The sequence below is a fragment of the Nomascus leucogenys genome, chromosome 14 (assembly GCF_006542625.1).
Source record: "Nomascus leucogenys isolate Asia chromosome 14, Asia_NLE_v1, whole genome shotgun sequence".
NCBI classification, from domain to species: Eukaryota; Metazoa; Chordata; class Mammalia; order Primates; family Hylobatidae; genus Nomascus; species Nomascus leucogenys.
The window spans coordinates 10,088,351-10,113,174 of record NC_044394.1 but is presented as its reverse complement, the minus strand read 5'-3'; the positions used below and the strand labels follow the sequence as shown (position 1 = coordinate 10,113,174).

At 37.7% G+C, this 24,824-nt stretch overlaps 1 protein-coding gene across 4 annotated transcripts in view; it reads right to left on the bottom strand.

Annotated features, from left to right (window-relative positions):
- The window catches only part of BCAS3 (BCAS3 microtubule associated cell migration factor), a 714,356-nt gene that overhangs the window by 284,796 nt on the left and 404,736 nt on the right, over positions 1–24,824 (bottom strand). For all 4 annotated transcript variants that reach the window (XM_030828111.1, XM_030828114.1, XM_030828113.1 and 1 more), the window contains one exon: positions 21,088–21,185. In XM_030828111.1, the coding sequence (XP_030683971.1) occupies positions 21,088–21,185 (98 nt within the window). The remainder of the gene's footprint in view (positions 1–21,087; positions 21,186–24,824) is intronic.

Here is a 24,824-nt window from a genome sequence, read left to right as displayed (position 1 = left end):
CCTCACAAATGGAACTAGCTCCTCCTAGGTTTTTCTGTGATCATTTAGTTTAAAGAAATTAAAGGTCTGAGGAAAGCAAAGGCCAGGTTTTGGGGTAAACCACCTGAGTGGAAAACTGGGCTGGTGCAAGGCAGTTTTCCAACGTGCTGTGCCCTGCGGCAGGGTAGTTTTCAATAAATGTTAAGTAGAGAATATTTAAATAGCACCCAATTCACTTTTTATTCTCATAAAAAGGGAGAGATGAAAGAGATGGAAATGCAGATATGGTTCCATAAAAAGCCACAGCTGAGCTAACAGCAGTGAGGAAACCCACGGAGGTTACCTGAAGTATGTATTACACAGCTTGTGATGAGAAAAAGCCTCATGACTTTTCCTACTCTCAGCTATTCGTAGTTTTATTAAATAATCTGGTACCCTAGCAAAAGACACTACTGACTTCCACCAGGAAATCTTTTTTGCAGTGGTTACTTGCAGAACCATCCAACGCTTAGGTTTACTGGGCTTACTTTTAAAAACGTTCTGCTCCAGGGCTGGGCAAAGTTACTCTGCTGAGTAAAATGTAAGATAAAGTTGTAAGTATTTTTTTTATGGAGAGGGCAAATATTCTTCATTTCTTTAAAGCTTTAAGATGATCATCTGAAGTCCTTTAAAGAAGCAGAATTGATGGGGTAACGCAGAGGATCTTTCACAAGGTGACATGTAATACCCGATTTGGAGCTCAAGGCGCTGACACGGATCCTAAGTAAATGAGACTGCTATTTGATCCAATAAATGATGAAGTATGAGATGAAGTGCAGATCTGAAAGGCATATATCTCAATCCCCAAAGGTTGCCTCAAATAGTAATTACTGATGTTTCAAGGCATTTGCCCTATGTGCTACAGTGAAATAAACACTTTAAAGCCATCCTGTGGTATTTCCTTACTTTAATTTCAATAAAAAAGTTCTTTCTTCAGTTATACAAGATGAAAAAGTTACAGAGATCTGCTTTTTTAAAAAAAAAAAAAGTTTTTAAAAAACAAAAGCAGAAAAATATGTCTTAGTTACTCCTTGGTCAAGGTCTCGCCTCCTAAAAGACTGGAATAAAACTCTCAGCATCTTTGCTGACATGAGTCTGTGGATGGGAAGGTGGAATGGGAGACAGGACATCAAGCCCACCCAACTCCTGGAATTTTTACAGAAAAGACAAAACTTTCCAAGTGAAATAATCATTTTGTTAAATGAAACCATTTGTAACTTTAGAGAAGTTTTTTCTTTTATTCCAACGTATCATAAGAAAAATCCACACTGTGCTTCTAACAGGCTATAAAGCTTTGGTTTAAAGATGGGTCAACAAGAGCTAAAACCACTAATGTCATACTTGGAGAAGCTAAGAGTGGAGGATAGTGACGTCCCAACACTTCCAGGATCCCAGTGAAAAGTCTCACCCAGGCGAAAGACTATCTGCCAAATTTATGCCAAGAACAAAGTTTTATAGCCAAGTTAAAATCTTTTGTGTATTTAGGGACTGTTATAAAAATAGTAACATTTTCTGCATCCTTGAGAGAGCCTTTTCCTTATAGAGATGAAACAGGATTATCAAAATAGGAAGATAGTTGCTGTGAGGGAGCAATAGAAACAGGACAAACTGAAACAGAGACAGAAAAAAGAACATGAAAGACAAAGACAGAGTAAGATGGAGTGAAAAACACACGTCAACAGTCTGACATGCTCAGGAGAGTGATCTGCTCCTCTGCAAACCAAATAGCTTCATTTCTTTGCCTTTTTAGGCTGAGCAAAATGTATTTGCATGTAAAAACAAATATAACTAAAGTTAAATCCATTTGGGCAGCAGTATTTTGAGGTTCTTTTTTTAAGAAGAGGAGACTTAGGGAGTTAATTTCATTCCTTAGTCCCCACCAAAAACCTCCACAACTGGTTAATTTCAAGTCAGTAGGAGTTCCTGGAGTTAGAGTAAAAATGCCAACATATTCCTTACTAAAGCCACAGTGACGAACACTCAAACGATTCTCAGAGCTGCCTCAGACTACTGCAAATGTATCCAAATGACAGAGGATCACAGATTTTAGAATCAGAAGGGTGTTTGAGCATTTAATATACAAACTTATTACAAGAGTAATAAGGAGACACACTGTTATACCAGCATAACCTAAGAAGGGAAGAACTGAATGGTAGGGATGCGGGTACAAGAGAATAATTTTTGGGATTTAGATTCTTGTCTGAAATATCAGAATATAATCTGTTACTAGAACATAGCTTCATACCAAAGCACATTATAGCTAAAAACACAGGCTCTGGAATCAGACTGCTATGGGGATTCAACCTGGAATCTATAACATTTCAGTCTGTTTTCTCAACTGTAAAATGGGGACAATAGTACAAACTATCTTCTTAGGATGCTCATAATACATTATGATACACATGAAGAACAAAACTAAAACTTTGGGACAGACAAAAAGGAAATATTTTATGGAAAGAAGGTAAGGTGGTGACAAGTGACATTTAATGGGTCCTTGTTATGTACCTGCACTATGGCCAGAAGATTTTTATTATCTATTAATTTTTATAACATCAGAGACAGATGTTCCTATACTCTTCTCATGGACAAAGAAACTCAAGGTCATGTACCCAGTCAGCTCCAGAAATGGGAATGAAACCTACACCTAACCACAAAGCTCATGCACTTGCATTACACACGTCTATTCAAAAAATTGATCAAAAATGGACTTTAACAACGAGCTATGTAAAACATGTTCATGACAAAAAAATTCAGATGACACTGCCAAAGTTGGGAGGTAGTATACAGTATTTAATTTCTCTGAATCACACCTTCTTCTGAAAAAAATGGAAATTGTAACAGTGCTTTTACCTCATAATATTTTGTGAATACAGGTGATAATGCATGTGAAATGCTTAGCAGAGTGTATTCAGTAACCAAATGTTACCAAAACCACTAATAGTTCATTATATATAATTTAATATGCATATAGGAGAGAAACTCTATGAGCTGCATATAATTCAAGATTTAAAAACAGATGTTAAGTATCCTATTTAACTTTTAATTCCGTAATTTTTCAAGAATAAACCTCTCCAACTAGGTTTCTTTCATGAAAACAGAGGCATACAATTCAAAATTATATCAGCTTACATTAATTTTCATGATCACAACCTCAAAATAATTTTGTCTCAGCTAAGGACATCTACTAATTTGCATATAGCTATTTTTGTGAATGTTAATAGTATTGCATTCAGGAGGTTCCTTAGTAATTCCTTATTTTTATTCTTGGGACCATATATGCTAAACTACAGTGAAAATTACACCATCCATAGAAGGAAATGATAAAGGTATCATCCCACAGCCTTTCAATTTATTAGTATTTTTATCATATCAACTAACTAGAAGGCAAAACCTAGTTACCATTTTGCAGATGAATAAAACAGACGCCGAAAATGGGCCAGTTAAAGGCACTGCAGTCCCCATGCATTAATGGGTATACTTTCATATCTGCACTTCCTTAAATTTTTTAAAAAGCCAAATATTATTCTGAAATCAAGGTAGGGAGGTATTTCTGAATACATCACACAAAACAAAACAGAATTTTAAAATGTGAAAACACAAGTCAAGAGGATGAGAGCTAAACAACTCTTATAAGTTTGAAAGTGGCTAAGAGCTCCTAGATCTTTATAGTAATAAATATTGTAGTGTACAATGGTCCATTGGGAATCCTCACTCATATGTTATTCCATGATTGAAGATCAAGGTGTCAGGTCCGTTTAGAATCAGTGTATTTTGGGTATGTTTTAAGCTTTAATCCATATTTTGAAAAAACAGTTAACAATATTTCTAAGGGAAATATAATCACTTTGCTTACCTTGCACTCCCCCACTCCCCACCATAGAGTGAAATGTGAGTTTCAAACACTGGTATTCCTTTAGTTTGAATTTTCCCATAAGTAGATGGAAAGGTAATGACCTTGGCCAATCACCATTCTTAAGTGGAAAGCCTTTTTCAGCTTAAGAAACCATTACCTGATTGAGAGTGGCTTTCTTAGCTGAAAATAACTGTTTACTGCTTAAAGGGTAAGTGTCTGTGAGATGCAGGTATAGTTAGGTGAGCCTTGAATATAACAGTCTTCCATCATCAAAATCTCATCGGAGAGGTTTTGCCAACAGTCTGTTAAAATAGAGGTGCCATTCTAGAGTGGAGGTGATGTATTTTGTGTCCTCTATGATACAACAGTATATGATAAAAAGAATAAATACAAATAGTTCTTAGGTCACATACACGCCCTGATGATTATATGAATGAAATCAAGTTTGGCTGAAATGCTGTTCAAGGTCTGGGAAAGAATGAAGGTTTCACAGATTCACACCTTTGCTCTACCATCTACTAGCTCTGTGACAGTAGACAAGTTATTTAAATCTCTTAAACTCAGCATCTTCAACTGTTGAAAAAAAAATCTAAAAAGTATGTTGTTAAAAACAGAGTTTAATTTATGTTTGCATGGATAATGCATGGCCGTGTTGTAAAGGACTCTAGTGGAAAGATGGTCTCCATGTCACTTCTACTCCCTAGCCACACAGTTTCTCTTTGAGGAGGTAATTACCATTTCCAGGCAAATGCAAGAACTTGGTTTCAATGTTCCACGATGAAGTGTTGAAATCATTAACATTTGTTGAGTGCCTATTATGTGTCAAAACCATTCAGGGAGGTATGGGGAGTACAAAGATGAGCTCATAGTCTAGAATGAAAAACAATACCCAACTAATTTTAATATCAGATGGTACACATAACAGTAAAAGTTTAAGAACAGAAGAGAAAGTAATTAATTTAATCAAGGGGGTGGGTTGGAATAAAGAGAAAGATTAAGAACATGTTTCAAGAGAAATGAAAAGTGTCAGGAACCATAGTAAGTTCTCTCTGGCTTAAGCCGTCTGATTCAGGAACTGGGCCCCTCTCATGGCTATAAAAACTCTAATTTGAGGTACTGACTCATGGCTATGAATTTCTAACATAGGAAAACGAAAAGGTAGCCCAAACAGAAGGTGAAAGGGTTCACTATTTCCTCTTTAGGTAGAGAGAAACAGAAGAGTAAATGGGTTCTGTTCCCAGTCTTACAAGATTCATTTGAGAACTACATAAACTCATCTAAAGAAGGGATAACTAACTGGGGAGTTCAACTAAGTGTCAACTGTAACTTAGCGTTCTCTACAATCTTAACATTGAACATTTATAGAATAACTGTTGCCTTTCCAAATATTGTAGAACACCAAAATAAAATAGGTTTAAGACTCAAGACGCCACTTCATACAACAGAAGTCAATTCTACCATGTTTCTTGTAGCTGTCTAGAGCATAAGTACAAGTAACTAAAATGTAATGACATCACTAAAATTTTGGAAATTCTTCAACAAAATGTTTTGGCTTAATGGAACTTAGGGTCAGTTCTCCATATGCCAATGTCCTATGCCCAAAATGGGCTAGCTTCAAAGGCAGCCCAAAATATCCCTAAAATTATGTCTGAAAGTTAGCCTAGTAAGAGCAGAAAGCAAAAGCATGTCCATTCTTTTCAACAGATGTTTACCAGCCTTGACCACAGATTCCGGAAAGCAAGACTTTGCTAGAGTTAATGCTTTATAAAGATAACCTTAAAACAAAAATTTCCATGCTAAGCCTAATAGAACGAAAGCTTGTATCAAAGAAATATTCTGTTTAAATATAATGCTGCTTTAAAAGCATAACATAAAAGATAATTTGAAATGCTTTGTAAAATATTTCATTTGATCACACAATTGACCATAGGCCCAAACAAAGGAATAGTGATCATAACATAAGGGCAAACCTAATTGAGAACCAGGTTTAAGTCAGGTAACGAAGATAAAGACTCGGCATGACCAACTTTTAATCACGTTATGATATTTAAAGCCTTATGTTTTATAAGAAATCAACAATGGTTATCATTGTTGATTATCACTGACTATCATTATTAATCAGATATCAAGAAATATTGATATTGCTCTGTGGAAGGTACCAATACCAGGCAAAGGGAGATACGAGGACAGCCCTTGTTCTCAAAGAGTCCTTTATTATAAGCCATTTCTTTTCCTCCTCTGTTCTAAGCATGCTACATATAAGGTAATCCAATAACAGTGCCATCCAGGGCACTGTTTTTTTTTTTTTGAGACGGAGTCTCGCTCTGTCACCCAGGCTGGAGTGCAGTGGCGCGATCTCGGCTCACTGCGAGCTCCGCCTCTCAGGTTCACGCCATTCTCCTGTCTCAGCCTCCTGAGTAGCTGGGACTACAGGTGCCCGCCACCATGCCTGGCTAATTTTCTGTATTTTTAGTAGAGACGGGGTTTCACCGTGTTGGCCAGGATGGTCTCAATCTCCTGACCTGGTGATCCACCCGCCTCAGCCTCCCAAAGTGCTGGGATTACAGGCGTGAGCCACCGTGCCCGGTCCATCCAGGGGTATCTTAAGCCAAGCAGTAACAGAACAGTCAGGATCCACACCTACTATTAAGGTGTTTCATGCTTCCACTTTTACCGTTTTCATTTGGCAAAGAAATCCTGATCACAATAATGTAAAAACATTTAGAGACTTAAGAACTGCTATCAGTATCATCTCCTTCTACTCACTCTTGTCCATGGATCATGGATGCCATAAAATCTGCTAACCGAATTCCTTTTTGCAGCATACCACTTAATTGCAGGAAAAGCTCAAACTCAAATGTGTAATTATTTAAAGCCAAGCCTCACTTCAAATTGAGGTATTTGGGTTCAGAAAAATTCCTCCTCAAAATTCTACTCTGGTATTAGAAAAATCACAATTACAAGCCACAGAATATTAAAATCACAACTTTGGCAAAATATCAGGATCACTTCAGAGGTGAGATTTGAACTTCAGCACCCAAAACCAAAAATACAATGTTATAATCCTATAATATCACTCTCTTCTGTGATTATGAAGGCCTCTTAAATACTAAGAACAGAAAGGGGGACAAAGCCTCTATTTTTCTCCTCTCCACACACAACTCAGTCCCAACGTTCCGAATATATGCATGTTCTGTAACAACAAGCTACCTTCAAAATGCCCAAGTAATTACAGGTTCAGGTCAAGAACTCCAGACCATATTGATTACATCTCTATGCAAGAAGGACCCTCCAGCACCATTTGTATCCATGATAACAGGGACAGCTTTTAAGGATCTGTGACATTAAGAATTTTCAGTCATATCAATGCCAGGAATGGAAAGCCAATGACCAGTCAGGCCTGTCAGTTGTTGCCTAAAGCAATAAGGACAAGCTGGGAATTCATCACACTGGAACTTCATCTGCCAGCTGCATTCACACATTTTCACCACCTGAATAGTTGATTCTCTTCAACTCCCACGTGGCTCATTTCAGCATACAGTGTTTTGAAATGAATATTTGATTAGGCAGGGTAGAAAGAGGTTTGGACTTATCTGAGGTGTCACCATAATGCACTTTAAGTAATTTTAAGTATCAGCAGCTAGGTGTCCTAGGTCCTGTTCTTTGACTATTGCTGAAATGGACCTGTGATCCTAATTAAAGAAGATTAAATGAGATGAGACATGTGGTAAGACCTAGCACAGTGTTGGGCACCTGTTTATAAATTAATACTGGTTTCCCATTTCTTTTACTTCTGTCTATTGAAAAATATCCTGAAGATTCCTCATAGAGCCTCTTGATTATTCAGAGATGGGGATCTCACACTGCCAAGGAAACTTAAAAATCATCCTGCTACTTTTCCAATTTCTCGTTTTATCAAAAGTCTAAACCATCACTTAAATATAAACCTAAGAAATAAAGAGGCCAGTCACAGTGGCTCAGGCCTGTAATCTCAGCACTTTGGGAGGCCGAGGCAGGTGGATCACAAGGTCAGGAGATCGAGACCATCCTGGCTAACACGGTGAAACCCCGTCTCTACTAAAAATACAAAAAATTAGCCGGGCATGGTGGTGGGCGCCTGTAGTCCCAGCTACTCGGGAGGCTGAGGCAAGAGAATGGCATGAACCCGGGAGGTGGAGCTTGCAGTGAGCTGAGATCACGCCACTGCACTACAGCCTGGATGACAGAGCGAGACTCAGTCTCAAAAAAGAAAAAAGAAAAAAAAAAAAGAAATAAACAGAGTAGGCTTCTTAAAATTCCTTCCTTATGTTTAGATCTGAACAGTTTGATTATAATATGGCTAGGTATGGTTTTGTGTTTATTAATATTTCACTCAGCATACACTGAGTTTCTTAAAACTTTGACTTATGTCTTTCATTAACTTTGGAAAATTCTCAACCCTTCATGTATTTCTTTTGCCATATCCTCTTCTTTTCTTCCATGTATGTGAAATAATTACACAGATGTTAGACAGTTTTATATTGCTATAGTTTGATATGCCACTCACGCTGAGTTCTATTTTATTTCAGTATTTTTCTCTCTGTCCTTCAGTTTTGATAAATTTTTACTTATCGTCATTATACTTACTAGTGAAATAATAAACCCTTCCTCCTAGGATTGAGAATAAAATAAGAATATTCAATATCATCATTTCTATTTGACATTGTAGTGGAGGTTTAAGCAAGTGTAATATGGGAGAAAGATAAATATAAAGATTAAAAAGAAATAAAACCATCTTTATTTGCAGATGACATGATTACACAGTAGAAAATCCAAGAGATTCTACTATTAGAATGAATAAATGAATTTGGAAAAGTTGCTGGATACCAGTTCATTTTTTGTTTTGAGACAAGGTTTCTCCTCTGTCACCCAGGCTAGAGTGCAGTGATGCAGGCTTGGCTCACTGTAGCCTCGACCTCCTGGGCTCAAGCAATCCTCCCACCTCAGCCTCCCAGGTAGCTAGGACTACAGGTGCATGCCAGCACACTCAGCTAATTTTTTTTTTTTTTTTTGAGACGGAGTCTCGCTCTGTCGCCCAGGCTGGAGTGCAGTGGCAGGATCTCAGCTCACTGCAAGCTCCGCCTCCTGGGTTCACGCCATTCTCCTGCCTCAGCCTCCCGAGTAGCTGGAACTACAGGCGCCTGCCACGACGCCTGGCTAATTTTTTTGTATTTTTAGTAGAGATGGGGTTTCACCGTGTTAGCCAGGATGGTCTTGATCTCTTGACCTCTTGATCTGCCCGCCTCGGTCTCCCAAAGTGCTGGGATTACAGGCGTGAGCCACCACACCCGGCCCACTCAGCTAATTTTTTAATTTTTTTTTTGTAGAGATGAGGTCTCACTATATTGCCCAGGCTGGGATACAAGTTTATTATACAGAAAAGTATTTTATTCTATATGCTATAAAGAAAACTGACAAGTGAAATAAAAACGTGCTACAGTTATTATCGTCAAAACGTAATAATAGAAAGAAAAAACTTTTATAAAAGATGTGTAAGGCTTCTACATTGAAACTTATCAAGGAGAAATTAAAGAAGGCTTAAATAAGTGAATAGTTATAAAAGTTTATATTTTGCCTGTAATCTCAGCTACTCAGAGGCTGAGGCACAAGAATCGCTTGAACCCTGGAGGTGGAGGTTGCAGTGAACCTATATCACACCACTGCACTCCAGCCTGGACAACAGAGTAAGACTCCAACTCAAAAAAATAAAAAAAGCTTGTTTTGAAAGATTTAGTATTTTTAAGATGTCAATACTTCCAAATTTGATATACAGATTCAATGAAATCCCAATCCAATCTCATCTGAATTTCTGTAGAAATAAAAAAAAAAGCTAGTAATTTAATGTGTGTGTGTGTGTGTGTGTGTGTGTGTGTGTGTGTGTGTGTGCGAGAATATGCATACCAGTGGTTTTCAAACATTTTAAAATTCAGGATCCCGATGTGCTTAAAAAAACTCAGGACCCCGGCCAGGTGCGGTGGCTAATACCTGTAATCCCAGCACTTTGGGAAGCCAAGGTGGGCAGATCACTTGAGCTCAGAAGTTCAAGACCAGCCTGGCCAACATGGTGAAACCTTGTCTCTACTAAAAATACAAAAATTAGCTGGGCATGGTGGCGCATGCCTGGAGTCCCAGCTACTTGGGAAGCTGAGGCAGGAGAAGCACTTGAACCTGGAGGCAGAGGTTGCAATGAACTGAGATTGCACCACTGCACTCCAACCTGGGTGACAGAGCGAGATTGTCTCAAAAAAAACAAACAAACGACAACAACAACAAAAAACCCAGGACCTCAAAGATCTTTGGTTTATATGTACTATATCTATCAACATTTAATACAATTATGTATCAGCTAATTTAAAAACAATGATAAAGCCTCTATGTAGAAATATAAATTACATTCTATATAAAAATATTTTCTAAACAAAAAGTAGTGAGAAAAGTAACATTTTTATGAGAAAATCCTCTAATAGACAACAGCTAGATTCTCATATCTGCTATTGCATTCTATCTGTTCTGATATGCTGTTTTGGTTGACGTACACAAAGAAAAGTTGGTCTAACTCAAATATGTAACGCTAAAAGATAAAGTATATTAATAGCATTTTCAGGTTCTGGGGATATTCTTCCTTGATATGATCCTTAACAAATTAGTTGCAGTGTGGAATCTGAAACCATATCAATTAACTTTCATATTCTATTACATTAAAATCCTTTGTCCTATCTTGCATTTGGAATGAGTCCTTTACTCTTGCATGATTTTGTAACATGAAACTGGTCATTTGGAAAATGTTACAGATGTTCCAAATACTGATATATTTTAATATCTATTATGTAAAAAATCATATTAGTTAATATCACTACTTATTTAATGAGAAATTTTTTTTTAAGACAGAGTTTCACTCTTGTTGCCCAGGCTGGAGTGCAGTGGCACGAGCCTGGTTCACTGCAACCTCTGCCTCCCGGGTTCAAGCGATTCTCCTGCCTCAGCCTCCCAAGTAGCTGGGATTACAAGCACGCACCACCACACCCAGCTAATATTTTGTATTTAGTAGAGACAGGGTTTCACCATGTTGGTCAGGCTGGTCTTGAACTAACCTCAGGTGATCCACCCGCCTTGGCCTCCCAAAGTACTGGGATTATATGCATGTGCCATCATGCCCGGCAGAGAAATGTCTTTAAATATTGGGACTCTGTTAAGCAGACAATGGTGGATACAAGGTTTTCAAATTTTTAATTTTCAATTGAAAGCTAGAATGTTATTATTGGTAATAAATATTGTTAGTTGTTTTCTTCAAAGTGACAGGGTTTGCTTATTTTTGAGAAAATTTCTGCCAAATGCCCATGTCTGAATAAACGTAGTTGTTTTATTCAGATAAAATGGTATTCCATGAAAAGAGTTGCTAGTTCAGTTTACAAACCACAATGGCTTTCCCTCAAGACAACTATTGTGCATTCATTCCCACTTGATATACAGAATATTAAGAAGTTACACAAGGATCAAAACTTAATAAAATTAAAGTTGATGATTTTTCCTGCTTCAAAGATATTCTTAGGTGAATACAGCTTAAAAAAGAACTCTAAGTAGGTAGCAGAGGCTACTAGCATAGTTAGGTGCCATTGCCTTTACTATGATAACAGGCCACCAGTTTTATCCACAATTGCTTCTGCACCATCTATACTAAATTTCACCACAGTAGAAAAAACAAAGGCAAATAATAACTTGGTACTAGTATAAAAATAATTTTGACTTAATAGACCACTTGAAAGTGTCATGGGAATTCCCAGAGTTCTGTGGACCACACTTTGAAAAACCACTGGTATGTTCGTACAAATGCACATGGGTGGAAATGCAAAGGCCCTGGAATAGCCAAGATAACCAGAATGAAAAACAAAGGTGGAGGCCTTAAAATATGAGACTTCAAAACTTACTAAACATCTACGTAATTAAGATAGTACAATGTGGGTGAAAAGACAGCTATATAAATCAATGTAACAGAATAAAGAACCCAAGAAAAAATAAAAATTTTAAAAAGGCATCAGTGCAATTCATAAAAGGAAAGGCGTATCTTTTTGATAAACAGTCAGGGAGCAACTGGAAGAAACTAAACACCTTGATCCCTGCCCTACATCAAAATAAAATTTTTTGTTTGTTTGTTTAGACAAGGTCTTGCTCTGCCACCTAGGTTAGAGTGCAGTGGCGCGATCACAGCTCACTGCAGCCTCAACCTCCCAGGCTTAAGTGATCCTCCCATCTCAGCCTCCTAAGTAGCTGGGACAACAGGTGTGCACCACCATGCCTGGCTAATTTTTGTACTTTTTGTACAGACAGGGTTTCGCTGTGTTGCTCAGGCTGGTCTCAAACTCCTAAGCTCATGCAATCTGCCCATTTGGGCCTCCCAAAGTGGGATTATAGGCATAAGCCACCACGCCTGACCGCTCACAATAAAAAATTAATTTGAAAAGGATCATAGTCCTAAATGTGAAGGCTAAAACTATACAATTTCTAGAAAAGAGTTATCTCTTCAAGACTGGAGGGGCTGGGCACAGTGGCTCACACTTGTAATCCCAGCACTTTGGGAGGCCGAGGCAGGCAGATCACCTGAGGTCAGGAGCTCGAGACCAGCCTGGCCAACATAATGAAACCTCGTCTCTACTAAAAATACAAAATATTAGCTGGGCGTGGTAGTGGGCACCTGTAGTCCCAGCTACTCGGGAGGCTGAGGCAGGATAATCACTTTGAACCTGGGAGACAGAAGTTGCAGTGAGCTGAGATCATGCCACTGCACTCCAGCCTCAGTGACAGAGTGAGACTCTGTCTCAAAAAAAAAAAAAAAAAAAGACTGGACAAAAGATTTTGTTTATGAAAACATAAAAGGAAAAAACAATGAAAAAATTAGATTTTTGCTTGTCGAAAGACACCATTAAGAAAGTGAAAACGCAATTAACTGAAAGAAAATATTTGCAATGCACATATGTCACAAAAGGCCCATATCCAGAATATTTAAAGAACACTTGGTATTCAATAAAGACAACATATCTAATAAAAATCAGTGAGTTAACTAGGACATTACAAAAGATGATATCCAAATGGCCAATTGAGTATATTAAAGATGCTCAAAATCATTGCTCAGCTGAGAAAAGCAAATTCAAACCATAGTTCACATCCACCGGAATGGTTAAAATAAAGATCAATAATATCAAGTGTTGATGAGAATGTGGAGCAACTGGAATGCTCATGCATTGCTGATAAGAATGCAAAATGGTACAGTCATTTTGGAAGACGTGTTGGCAGTTCCTAATAAAGTTAAACATATGCCTACTTTGTGATCCAGCAATTCCAGTACTAGGGATATGCCCAAAGGAAATGTATGCATATGTTTAAGAGAGAGAGAGAGAGAGAGACAGACAGACAGACTTATAAAAAAATATTTATAGCAGCTTTATTCCTAATAGCCAAAAGCTGGAAACGACAGAATAATGGATATATAAACTGTGGTATATTTGCAGAATGGAACACTACACTGCAATATTAAAAATGAACTAGTGATACTTGTAATACCTGGATGAATCTCAAACAAATTAAGTTGAGCAAAAGAGGTTAGATACAAAAGCATAGACACAAGATGATTCCAATCACATGAAGTTTAATACAGGCAAAGCTAACCTGTGATGATAAAAGTGGTTACCTCTAGGTCACAGGTAGTATTAACTGGAAGGGGCATAAGAAACTTTCCGGGTTGATGGAAATATTCTATGTTTTTATGTGAGTGGTGGCTAACTGAGTATAAAAATTCATCAAGCTGTATGATTAAAACGTGCATTTTTGCTATACCCAAATTACACCCTAATTTTAAAAACATCTTCAGAGGTGCTTGAAAACACAGGTTTATCCATGTTTCAAGCTGAAAGGGACTCTGCTGAGACTAGAACTAACAAAGATCCATAAATTAGTGGTCATTATTCTTTCCTTAACACCAAGCTTCCAGAACAAGACTTTTCTCTGGAACGACTATTTTCATTTTGATTATTTACTTTAGCCTTTCTGTGACAGTTCTCAACAATATCCAGAGGGAATATCAGGAGCTCTGCTTCTGACTAGTTGACCAAGTGGGGTCCCAAGCTGCTCTTTAATTGCCTACTGGGCTTACTATTCAATGGAGAGGGGCTCTTTGTTTGTTTCTAAGTTTATAGATGGCACCTATAAGCATAAGCCTCTCAGGCTCTTACACACAGTTTAAAATAGTGTTGCACTAACAGTTTGACACTCATGTCACTAAGACAAATGGAATTCCCGGTTCAGACTTAAACAAATTCTAATAGTGCCCCCAACCTTGTCCCCCTGCCACCATAGTCTGATGCAACAGACTACATAAATAGTCCAGCCCTGTATGAGAGGCAGGGTAAATGTACAAAAGTGAAAAGTTGGGTCTTTGGTCAAAAAGTCCCATGTAAATATGTGGAACCCTGGTATATCAACAGTGAGAAGCATTGCATCAATTCCCCCTCAAAATGCTTAGGAAAGATTTAAAGCCATGTCAAGGACCTGGTGCTTGCAATACAGAAAGCATAGGCAAGGTTTTAGCTGACACAAAGATTTATTCAAAGAAGCAATGTGTCATCAGAAGACACTTTCCCAACAGCTTCTTCTACTCTGTTTACTGTTTCTTCATCTTCAAATGGGGCTATCATTTTTTCTTAATTGTGCTGAACTAAAATTTTCCTCATTGTTAACTTGACTTTGGTCTTCTAACATCCTATAAATACTAGAAAGAAGAAAGGGCCAGGCGCAATGGCTCACGCCTGTAATCCCAGCACTTTGGGAGGCCGAGGAGGGTGGATCGCAAGGTCAGTAGTCTGAGACCAGCCTGAGCAACATGGTGAAACCCCATCTCTACTAAAATACAAAAGTTAGCCGGGCATGGTGGCGCATGCCTGTAATCCCAGCTACTCGGGAGGCTGAGGCAGGAGAATCGCTTGAACCCGGGAGGCAGAGGTTGCAGTGAGCCAAGATCACGCCACTGCACTCCAGCCTGGGCAACACAGCGAGACTCCATCTCAAAAAAAAAAGAAAGACAAGACAGGACAAGGAAAGAAAAGAAAAGAACAGAAAAGAGAAGGAAAGAAGAATAAGAGGAATGTTTAAATCAGAAGAGGAGAGATACAGCTGAGCATTTTCCTTATGGGCAAATAAGGTCTTTTCCCTATGTTCTTAATCTCTAAAACTTACTTTTGATTTTATACAGACAGTAGATAGTCAAAAGATTAGAATTAATTTAATGTACACATTTACTCATTTCTAATATAAAAGCCAATCTTAATATTTGAGTTTGAATATTTTTTCCCCTCTGAGGGATTGTTCACAGGTCAGGGCTGAGCCTTCTTTTAATTTCACTCTTATCCTTAATCCTCTTACTGATCCCATACAAGCTTTCAGTACCCAAGGTACATGCCCTGGAGTTTTCGTCACTTTATAATCATCAAGAATATCTGAAACTCTATTAATTGAAAATCACATCATTTATTCAAAAAATATCTTAATATTTCTGAAGAACTTTATATTCAGGAGTTACTTTAGGAAATAATTTTAACACAACCCTTCCAAAAAATGTGGTAAAAAAAGTTTTACATAGGGACTCTTAATCTTCTTTTACTGATGTAGAAGTGAATGGCATGGTAGGAGAATGACTTGAAGGTTTCAGCAAAAGTTCAAGACCATGATTATAAAGTCATGGCTTTTTTCACTCAGTTCTAGCTTTAAGACCATGGAGCTATGTGGCCACATCATTGTAGACTGAACAATGTCTCTCACTAATCTCTTTATTTTTACCATCAGCATCTCTGTGCCTCTGACAGCCTTTAAGAAATAGTATCTAAGTCGGCCTCAGATTGGAATGGCAACTGTCGATACAGTGAAATATAATCTTAGAATAGTCTTCCCCCACTGGGCGCGGTGGTTCACGCCTGTAATCCCAGCACTTCAGGAGGCCGAGTGGGTGGATCACCTGAGGTCAGAAGTTCGAGACTAGCCTAGCCAACATGGTGAAACCCCGTCTCTACCAAAAATACAAAAAATTAGCCGGGCGTGGTGGCGCATGCCTGTTAATTCCAGCTACTTGGGAGGCTGAGGCAGGAGAATCACTTGAACCAGGGAGGTGGAGGTTGCAGTGAGCTGAGATGGTGCCATTGCATTCCAGCCTGGGCAACGGAGCGAGACTCCGTCTCAAAAAAAAAAAAAAAAGAGTGAAACTCCGTCGCGAAGAAAAAAAAAAAAAAAGAATAATCTTCTTCCCCCAGTCCATGAACAAAATCTCTATATGATAAAAGAATGCCTCTATAAGAAGGTCCTTCCAGCACAGATTTGACTGCAAGACAAAATAAAAACTGCTCAAATAACCTCCTTGTCACCTATCTAATCGCACTTCTCTATTAATGAGTATTATTTGTTTTTTTGAAGGTGATGTACCAAATGCCAAATACATAAAGTAGGTATAAATGATCATTATAAAACCAATCAAATCAAAGTAGTTTGGGATTTTAAGGGTGTACTTTTCTTCAGTAAACAAGTTATTTTGATAGTGGGGAAAATTAGGTGCTCAACAGGTATCTCCTAAATTAATTATTTTTATTACTTCAGTTGTACAACAAAAGTAGCATTTCTCTTGAGTCAAGAACAACAAAAAACCCCAAGTCTTCAACTTTGTCCCTATTTACTGAAATGCTTGATGTAACACTAATACCTTATGATCCAAGGCTGCTCAGGATAAGAAGTCATTTTTCTTATCTGTCACATTGTCCTTCTCACACTACCATCTTCCTCAGGCATGTACACAAACACTGCTTCCACCATACTTCCTCAGGCATGTACACAAATACTGCTTCCACCACACCTCATAACTTTATAAAATGTTTTCTTTAATAGAGTTTGATAAAGATGTCTGCTCTTCATATGAGTCACACATAAGTTTGTCTTTCAATATCAATTATCTGAGTTCTTTGTTAGTAAACATCCATCCCCATAGTAAAACCACGAATCAGGACAAACAAACTCAGGGTGAACCAGATCTTTCTAGGCTCTTTGATTTGATGACTCAGAAGCAAGGAAAGGTTATCTATTAGGTACAGCCTTCAAGTTTTGGAACAAGAATCATCAGCAATCTGGAAAACAAAGTTCCAACAAGACATTGACAGCTGTCTTTCTGCTTTCTCTTTAGAGGTCCTACACCTTTATCAAAAGAAGGGCACATGCTATAAGGTACAAAGAATAGAAAGAAATTCTTAGCTATCTAGCCAAAATGAACGTACAGAAAAATGAATAAATTGATGCAGTGCTTTGGCTAGAAATACTATCAATGATTCATCAACATTGTTGTTCATCAGCTGGACATGGGAAAAAGTGAGCAACTGCCCCAAATCCCATTTGTTCTGGGTAGCCTGTGTCTTAGGTTAAAATCCTATAATGTGTCCATTTCCAAAATGATCTCCTCAGCCAACAATGGAACATCCTACAATTATTTAACCCCCACAAATTTTAGGTAGGATGGTTTTTGTTTTGTTTTGTCCTTTTGAGACACAGCCTTGCTCGGTCACCCAGGCTAGAGTGCATTGGCGCAATCTCAGCTCACTGCAACCTCTGCCTCCTGGGTTCAAGCGATTCTTGTGCCTCAGCCTCCTGAGTAGCTGGGATTACAGGCATGCGAAACCATGCCCAGCTAATTTTTGTATTTTTAGTAGGGATGGGGTTTCGCCATGTTAGCCAGGCTGGTCTCAAACACCTGACCTCAAGTGATCCACCGCTTCGCCCTCCCAAAGTGCTAGGATTATAGGTGTGATCCACTGCACCCAGCCGGTATGGTGTCATTAGAATCACCAAAGACAAGATGAGACAGATGTTAAGGGAATAACATCTACTCATCAAGCAGTTATAGAACTGCTGAAAATCGAAAATACTCTATATGTGCTTTATAGACAGACAGTAAGAATCTAGTTCGTAGGTGTCTAAAGGCATAGAATTTACCCTGTGCTTAAATCACTGAAGTTAATAATTTAAAAATATGTATTTTAGGCAATGTGTTTCTTTGCAAAGCATGAACCAGAGATTACCAGATATTAAGAAACTGTGAAAAAAACCATTACGTGGTAAAAGTGGCACACTCTGCACACCTCTTTTAGTTTCAATGGAATAATGTTGTTAGATTAATACATAGATATCTAGAAAATAAACTGCAGACCCAAGATTTAAATAAAATATTTTCACTTTAAAAACTGTTATAATTGCCAAAGGATTTAATTATATCACATTCAATTCTATATCTGTGAATAAAGTAATTATATGAAAAATAATTATACTGCCACAAGGTTAGACAGAGCAAGAGCTGTCACTAAAATAGAGGGTTAGGTGTAATATGTGCCATAGGAAAAATTAAAAAGATAATCCATGAAGTCATATAAAATGCTTGAAGGTAATACAGGGCAATGAAGACCAACAGAGGAGGTGCCACACTGGTCGTATCTCCAAGTAACAGGCAATGAAACCTCCAGATAAGCATCTTCCTAATGTGCAGCTGACTCCAATGCATGGATCATAATTAGAGGTGCACTTCCCGGTTCAGAAGCAATTATAAAAATTTATTAGATTCTTTTTAACAGAAGAATACACAACAAAATTTTCCCATAAATATGTTTCCATAAAGAACTCAAATTATTTAGCCTCGATTTTGTTAGACTTGCTACCTTGATTTTTGTTAGCCTAGATGTTGTTTTCCACAGACGTAGAAAGTAATTCTGTTAACAACAGTTGGTCCTATTAAAGTAGATGGACATTCCACAACAACACGTTATTCACTCAAAAAATGCGTTAACGTATATTTCTCATTCAAAAGGGATCCGAACCAATTGAGAGGTAACTGAAGAGAGAATTACTCATAAAAGTCCAATTCCTTATCTATGAGGCTTCTTTAACTCAAAGTTAAAGAAAGCAGCACACGTGTTTCACTGTTCTGGTTGTCTTTCAGAAAGGTACCATGGCTTCCTGGAATGAAAACAGGCCTAGAAAAGTAATAATAAAGCTTAGCCACCAATAAGTTCTTTCCTACTCAAAAGATTGGTACTTTCAGGCAGAGAGGGTCAATGCCATCGAAACTCATACAGTGTATCTCTGATGCAAATTAAGTAATCTTAGGACTACTTACATATCAGATTATTTACATGTAGGATCTAATTCCTTACTCAAAAATCAACTTAAAAACTCTTCTTGCAAAAGGATTTAAATAACAGTTCACTGAAGCTCCTCCCTTGTTGCATGAGATGACTTTACACACAGCTAAGATTGCTACATGATAAATATGGAATGTTGGCCAGACGCAGTGGCTCATGCCTGTAATCCCAACACTTTGGGAGGCTGGGGCAGGTGGATCACCTGAGGTCAGGAGTTCAAGACCAGCCTGACCAACAAGGTGAAACCCCACCTCTACTAAAAATACAACAAGTAGCTGGGTGTGGTGGCAGGTGCCTGTAGTCTCAGCTACTCAGGAAGCTGAGATAGGAGAATTGCCTGAACCTGGGAGGCAGAGGCTGCAGTGAGCCAAGATCATGCCACTGCACTCCAGCCAGCATGGGTGACAGTGGGAGACTCTGTCTCAAAAAAATAAAAAATAAAAAATAAATATATATATATGGAGTGTTACCTCAGAATCTAGTATTGAATGTCTACTTTTAATAACACAAGGTAACTGCTTTAGCAGCATGTGTTCCTAGTTGCTGGTCACTTCACAATAAAACATCAGTAATCTGGTAGTTTAAGAAGGTTTAAAAAGCCCAATCAAGGCCTACTCTTGTAATCTTGAATAAAATACTTCAGATTAAAATATGTAACATTTCCAGGATTCACAATTGTAAATGATCATTCCAAACGAGCACAACAATCTCTTAACATTCTCAGAATGTGACTATAAAAAAGATTTATTGTTTAAGTTCCCCATCTTGATATCTCATTCAGTGCAGGGAAGCAATGATAGCGACTCTACACATTTCCATGCCCATTTCCAGGGGACAACCGTGGTTGCCAAGTTAAAGCAGTAGGAACAAGTATGAGTCCTCTAAAGTAATAGTCTACATTAAAAATGAAGGCATAGCCCTAGATGGGGCAGCTCAGTAAGATGCAAGGTACAATCGACTAACCAAAAAATCAGAAAGCTAAGAATATGTATAAAACCCATTAGCTTTGAAACTTAAAAATATATCCACATCCACAGACAGAAGCTTTGGTCTTTTTAAAGTGACCTTCACAAATCAGTTTTGTGTTTGTTTCCATTTTGTTTCACAGTTTAAGACTCAATCAAATCAGCAGTCTCTAGGGATTTTGAAATCGCTATAGATTAAAATTCTCTCTGACTCAACTGTTTGACTAATGCCGAGTATTTAATAATTCTACTTGAGAGAGAATTTTTGGACAAAATCCTGCCATGCGCTGTCTTCAGATGCTCCCCAGCTGCACTATAAAGCAAGGCATCACTGTCCTTATTTTATCACTTGACTTAGAGATGAGAAAATATATCACTACAGACAATTCTACCATTTAGTAGGCCTGGCTGGAAACAGTTTTATAATACTAATGGAGCAACTATCACCTATAAAGGCAAAGATCTCCTTCTCTGTACTAATGATACATATTCATAGCTTGTTTCCAAGGATAGGAAATTAATAACTATGATAGACAGACCAGAGTTAAGTTAATGCATTTTTAAACTTGATGCTTTTGATAATAAAATCATCCAAGCTATAGCATTTGGACTCTCTCTACTTCCACAGATTAGGCACTTTGATACTCAACAGGTTGAGTAAATTGAATCCATAGATTGTATTTACGTTCTCTGTCAAGGTTGCTTCTCCACATATCAGTGATCAAAGGCAAAATAGTCATCAACTCTGTAGCCTTCAATACTGTGTTCATTACATTTAATCAAGTGCCAACTCCACTGCATCATTCACCAACCTTAGGAATGCTGAAAAGCATGGCATTGTTCAGCAACAAATATAGGCACAGTACTGTACTAAAACGCACACACACCACAAAACAAAAAAACAAAGAGGAAAGCAAATAAATGTCATCCTCTACATTGTGCGAGAAAATTAGTTAAAAATGCACAGGACTGTCCAATAAATATTTCAGAGGTGGTTTTCTACCTGAGGCAGCATCAATCACTGTGGAAACTCCCCTTCGATCAGAGACTGGACGGGATGACCCTGGCATGCTGACTGGGTCAGAGCGGACTGGCTGGATCCTGCAATGCAATTTAATTTAATTCACATATATTACTGGCATCAAAACTGTCACTTGCTACAAAAGACCTTAAATCAGGAATGCTGGAGTAGCACAATCCATTAAAGAACCATCCATTCTAAAACAAGACAAACAGGGGAGCTGCAGTCCCTAATTGCTGCACAAGGATAAAGCACTACAAACATTCTCTACACTCTGGACCCTTGCTAACTTATCGTTGTGTGTTATTCCACAGATTGTTAAGGAAGGGACCAAAAAGCTGACATTAATTTAAAGGGAGACAATAAGTAGAATGGGAGAGGAAATAAAACACTGAAAATGTTTATACTGAAACCTTTGGGATTTCCAAAGAACACACATGAAGAGTTTTGAGAATCCTGAAATTCACTAATATCACCATAGCTATTAATGTGTTCCATAAAAGGCAGCAATGTGTAATTTCAAATTTTGAGATGCTCCATTAAAATCCTTAATGAAAGTTACTTTATATCTGACAGTAAGCATAGGATAACAAAGATGTACTGTGGCTGGGGTGGGTCACTACTAACTGAGCTACCTTTATAAAATTACCAACTAGCATACAAGAATCAACTAGAACCTAAGTAAACATGCAAATTACTACACACAATTTAAAGTTGCTTAAGAATAATAAACATCCATCCTGGCTAACACGGTGAAGCCCTGTCTCTACTAAAAATGCAAAAATTAGCTGGGTGTGGTGGCATGCACCTATAGTCCCAGCTACTCAGGAGGCTGAGGCAGGAGAACTGCTTGAACCCAAGAAGCAGAGGTTGCAATGAGCCGAGATCGTGCCACTGCATTCCAGCCTGGGTGACAGAGCAAGACTCTGTCTCAAAAAAAAAAAAAAAGAATAATAAACATATAAATGCCAAATGTCGAGTGTCTCTTTCCAGCTGCATTAGAATAAATACTATTAACATAAAAGTATCTGGAAGATTAAAAGATCTGAAAGTCCCAGGCAACTTAGTGAAACAAAAACTTATTACAATATATGCATGCATTTCTGGTAATTCATTCATACAGTAAGTATTTACTGAATGTTAATTGCATGTAGGCATTACTCTGAGAACAAGCAGAAACAAAACATAAAAATACAGACCAATGTGTATATATATGACATAGCACATGAACATTCATGACAATGCAAAATAAAACTAAAGTGTAAATATGAATGACATAAATAATAAAAGCTCAGATTGAGGAGATGGGGGAATACATGCAGGGTCCACATCAGATAGTGATCTTGTAGAGCTGGAACAGGGATTAGGTCTGTATATAGTAATAGTATATATGCATAATGAAGAGGAGCAAGAAATGCCCTTTAAGCACAGGACTACAACATGCAGAAACTTAGATTAGTGACTGAATACGACAGATTCAGGGCATCTTGAAGTGCATGATTTGGCTGAAGTATAGAGTTCACAAAGGCTAGATGGAAGATAAAAAGTTCATAAGAAACGTGGGACAGATGACAGAAGCCTGAAATGCCAAGTATGAACTGCAGACTAGTTATGAAATGCATGCATTTGTTGTGAGGAAGAAAAAAAAGGAGGGAGGTATAGGATGATCTATTACTGGAAGGTGAAAATACTGATTAACAAATATTGATCACTGCTATGTAGGACTACCCAACATTCATTCCACCCCAGCTAAATTTTCTAAGCCAATCATGGTAATCTCATCACATCTTGGCAGTGGTTAGTTAGGAGATAGGTAAGCCTAAGCTAATGTGGGCCAGTTAGAAAAGAGAAGTTTATTTAAAGTGTCTGGAAAAGAAGTTTCCTTGTTCTTGAGAGCAACGAAAAGCTAGCCTCTTAGATATGGTCGGTTCATTCAAAGTTATGCCCCCTTCTAGTCTAAACAACTTCCTATGTGGGCTAATACATTTCCTATAGTTAGTCAATTTATATTGGGGTTTCTGAATAATTCAGAGTTGGAGGTAGGGTGTGAATGGGGCCCACAGATGAAGCAAGATTGGCCATAAGTTGATAGCTGAAGCTGGACAACAGATATATGGGGCCTTATTCTATTTTTCCTTTTATTTTATACATGTTTGAATTTTCTTCATAATTAAAAAAAGAGAAAAAGTGGTTAGGATGATGGAAACGTTCTGAAATTAGTGGGATGGATGCCAAACATAGTGAATATACTAAAACCCACTGAATTGTACATTTTAAAACTGGTAAATTTCATGTTATATGAATTATATCTCAGTTAAATAAAATAAAATAAATGATAACCAATTTCTGAGGAGCTAATCTTCAGTGGAAAGAGAGGCTTTGCATACTCAGCATTTTTACATTCTATGTTTCTCAGGTCTGTTAGCAAATATTTCATTGCCCCTTCTTTTTAAACACCTGCTCTGGGTAGGGAGCTTGCCTGATTCCCTTATGGATGGGAGTCAACACTATGCATGCCTGTTTCCCATTTTGGTTAGGGGGCAGGGAGGAAGATTACATTGCACTACATATTATTATTGGTATCCTATGGGGTACAGGACAGTGTACTAGGTGTTAAAGGTCAGGTGAGCCCCAAAAAATCTAAACAAGGACTTCACAATTTAAGAGAGAAAGTAAAGCCAATGGTCAGCCACAGGCTGCCATGCACAGGCATGTAGAAATCAGATGAGAGACAAGGAGCTGGGCTAGAGTGATCATAAACGAGAATGAGGAGAATCTCAATAGTTAGGTTTCTAACTGGATGCTGGGTGGGAAATGGTGGTACTAAAAAGGACTTAAAATTGATGTGAGTAAAATCTATATTTCCCATAAAAACTGCTGTAGGGTCTTAGCCAAGGTCCCAACCAAGCTTACCTGCTGAAAGTTTAAAATATAAATTACAAATGCAATTAACAGAAATTTATAAACCTGCTGCTCAGTATAAAGGTTTCTAAAGGTTATATGTGTCCTGTAAACAGGAGAATATTCTAATCAAACATAAACAATTTAAAGTCATTTAGATTTAAACAAAATTTTGGGAGTCATTTATTATTACTAACAAAGGGAAAGTCTCTGAGGAAAATTCTTAAGGATTCGGAGAAGTAGCTACATGTGCTTTTAAAAGAAGCGAGTTAGAACTATCTTAGTAGAAGGACTATACCTGAGGAAAAGAGTAACAAAGAAAGCTGAGGAGGCCACAAAACAATGGGGCAAAGACCTCCTCAGAAAAAGCACAGGGCTTTATAAATAGCAGCTGGTCAATCACTAGAAAAAAAACGAGAGAGTGTCTTGTGCATGGTTTAGCAAAAAAACTAAATGTGTTACATAGTTGTGAAGAGAATAAATTGGTTACTTATTTTAAACGCTTTATTATTAACATTTAAATAACCAAATGACTGTTGTAAACACGAGTACACTGAATCACTAAGTTGAGGACTGCAAAGAATTAACTCCCTGATCATGGCTTGAGGTCCTAATCGAGACCATATTTGGTCATTAGCATCTCTGAAAATTGGTCTGACACTCTCACTGTATTCTGTCATTATTACCTGACATCTTGGTCAAAAAATGTCATTTTTGGAAAGCTGGAGGAATTATGCTAGAACAAAAAAAAAATGTAGAGAAGAAAAAAACGAAATACAAAGCAGACTAAACAAAAAATACCAAACAAGGTTTTTTTT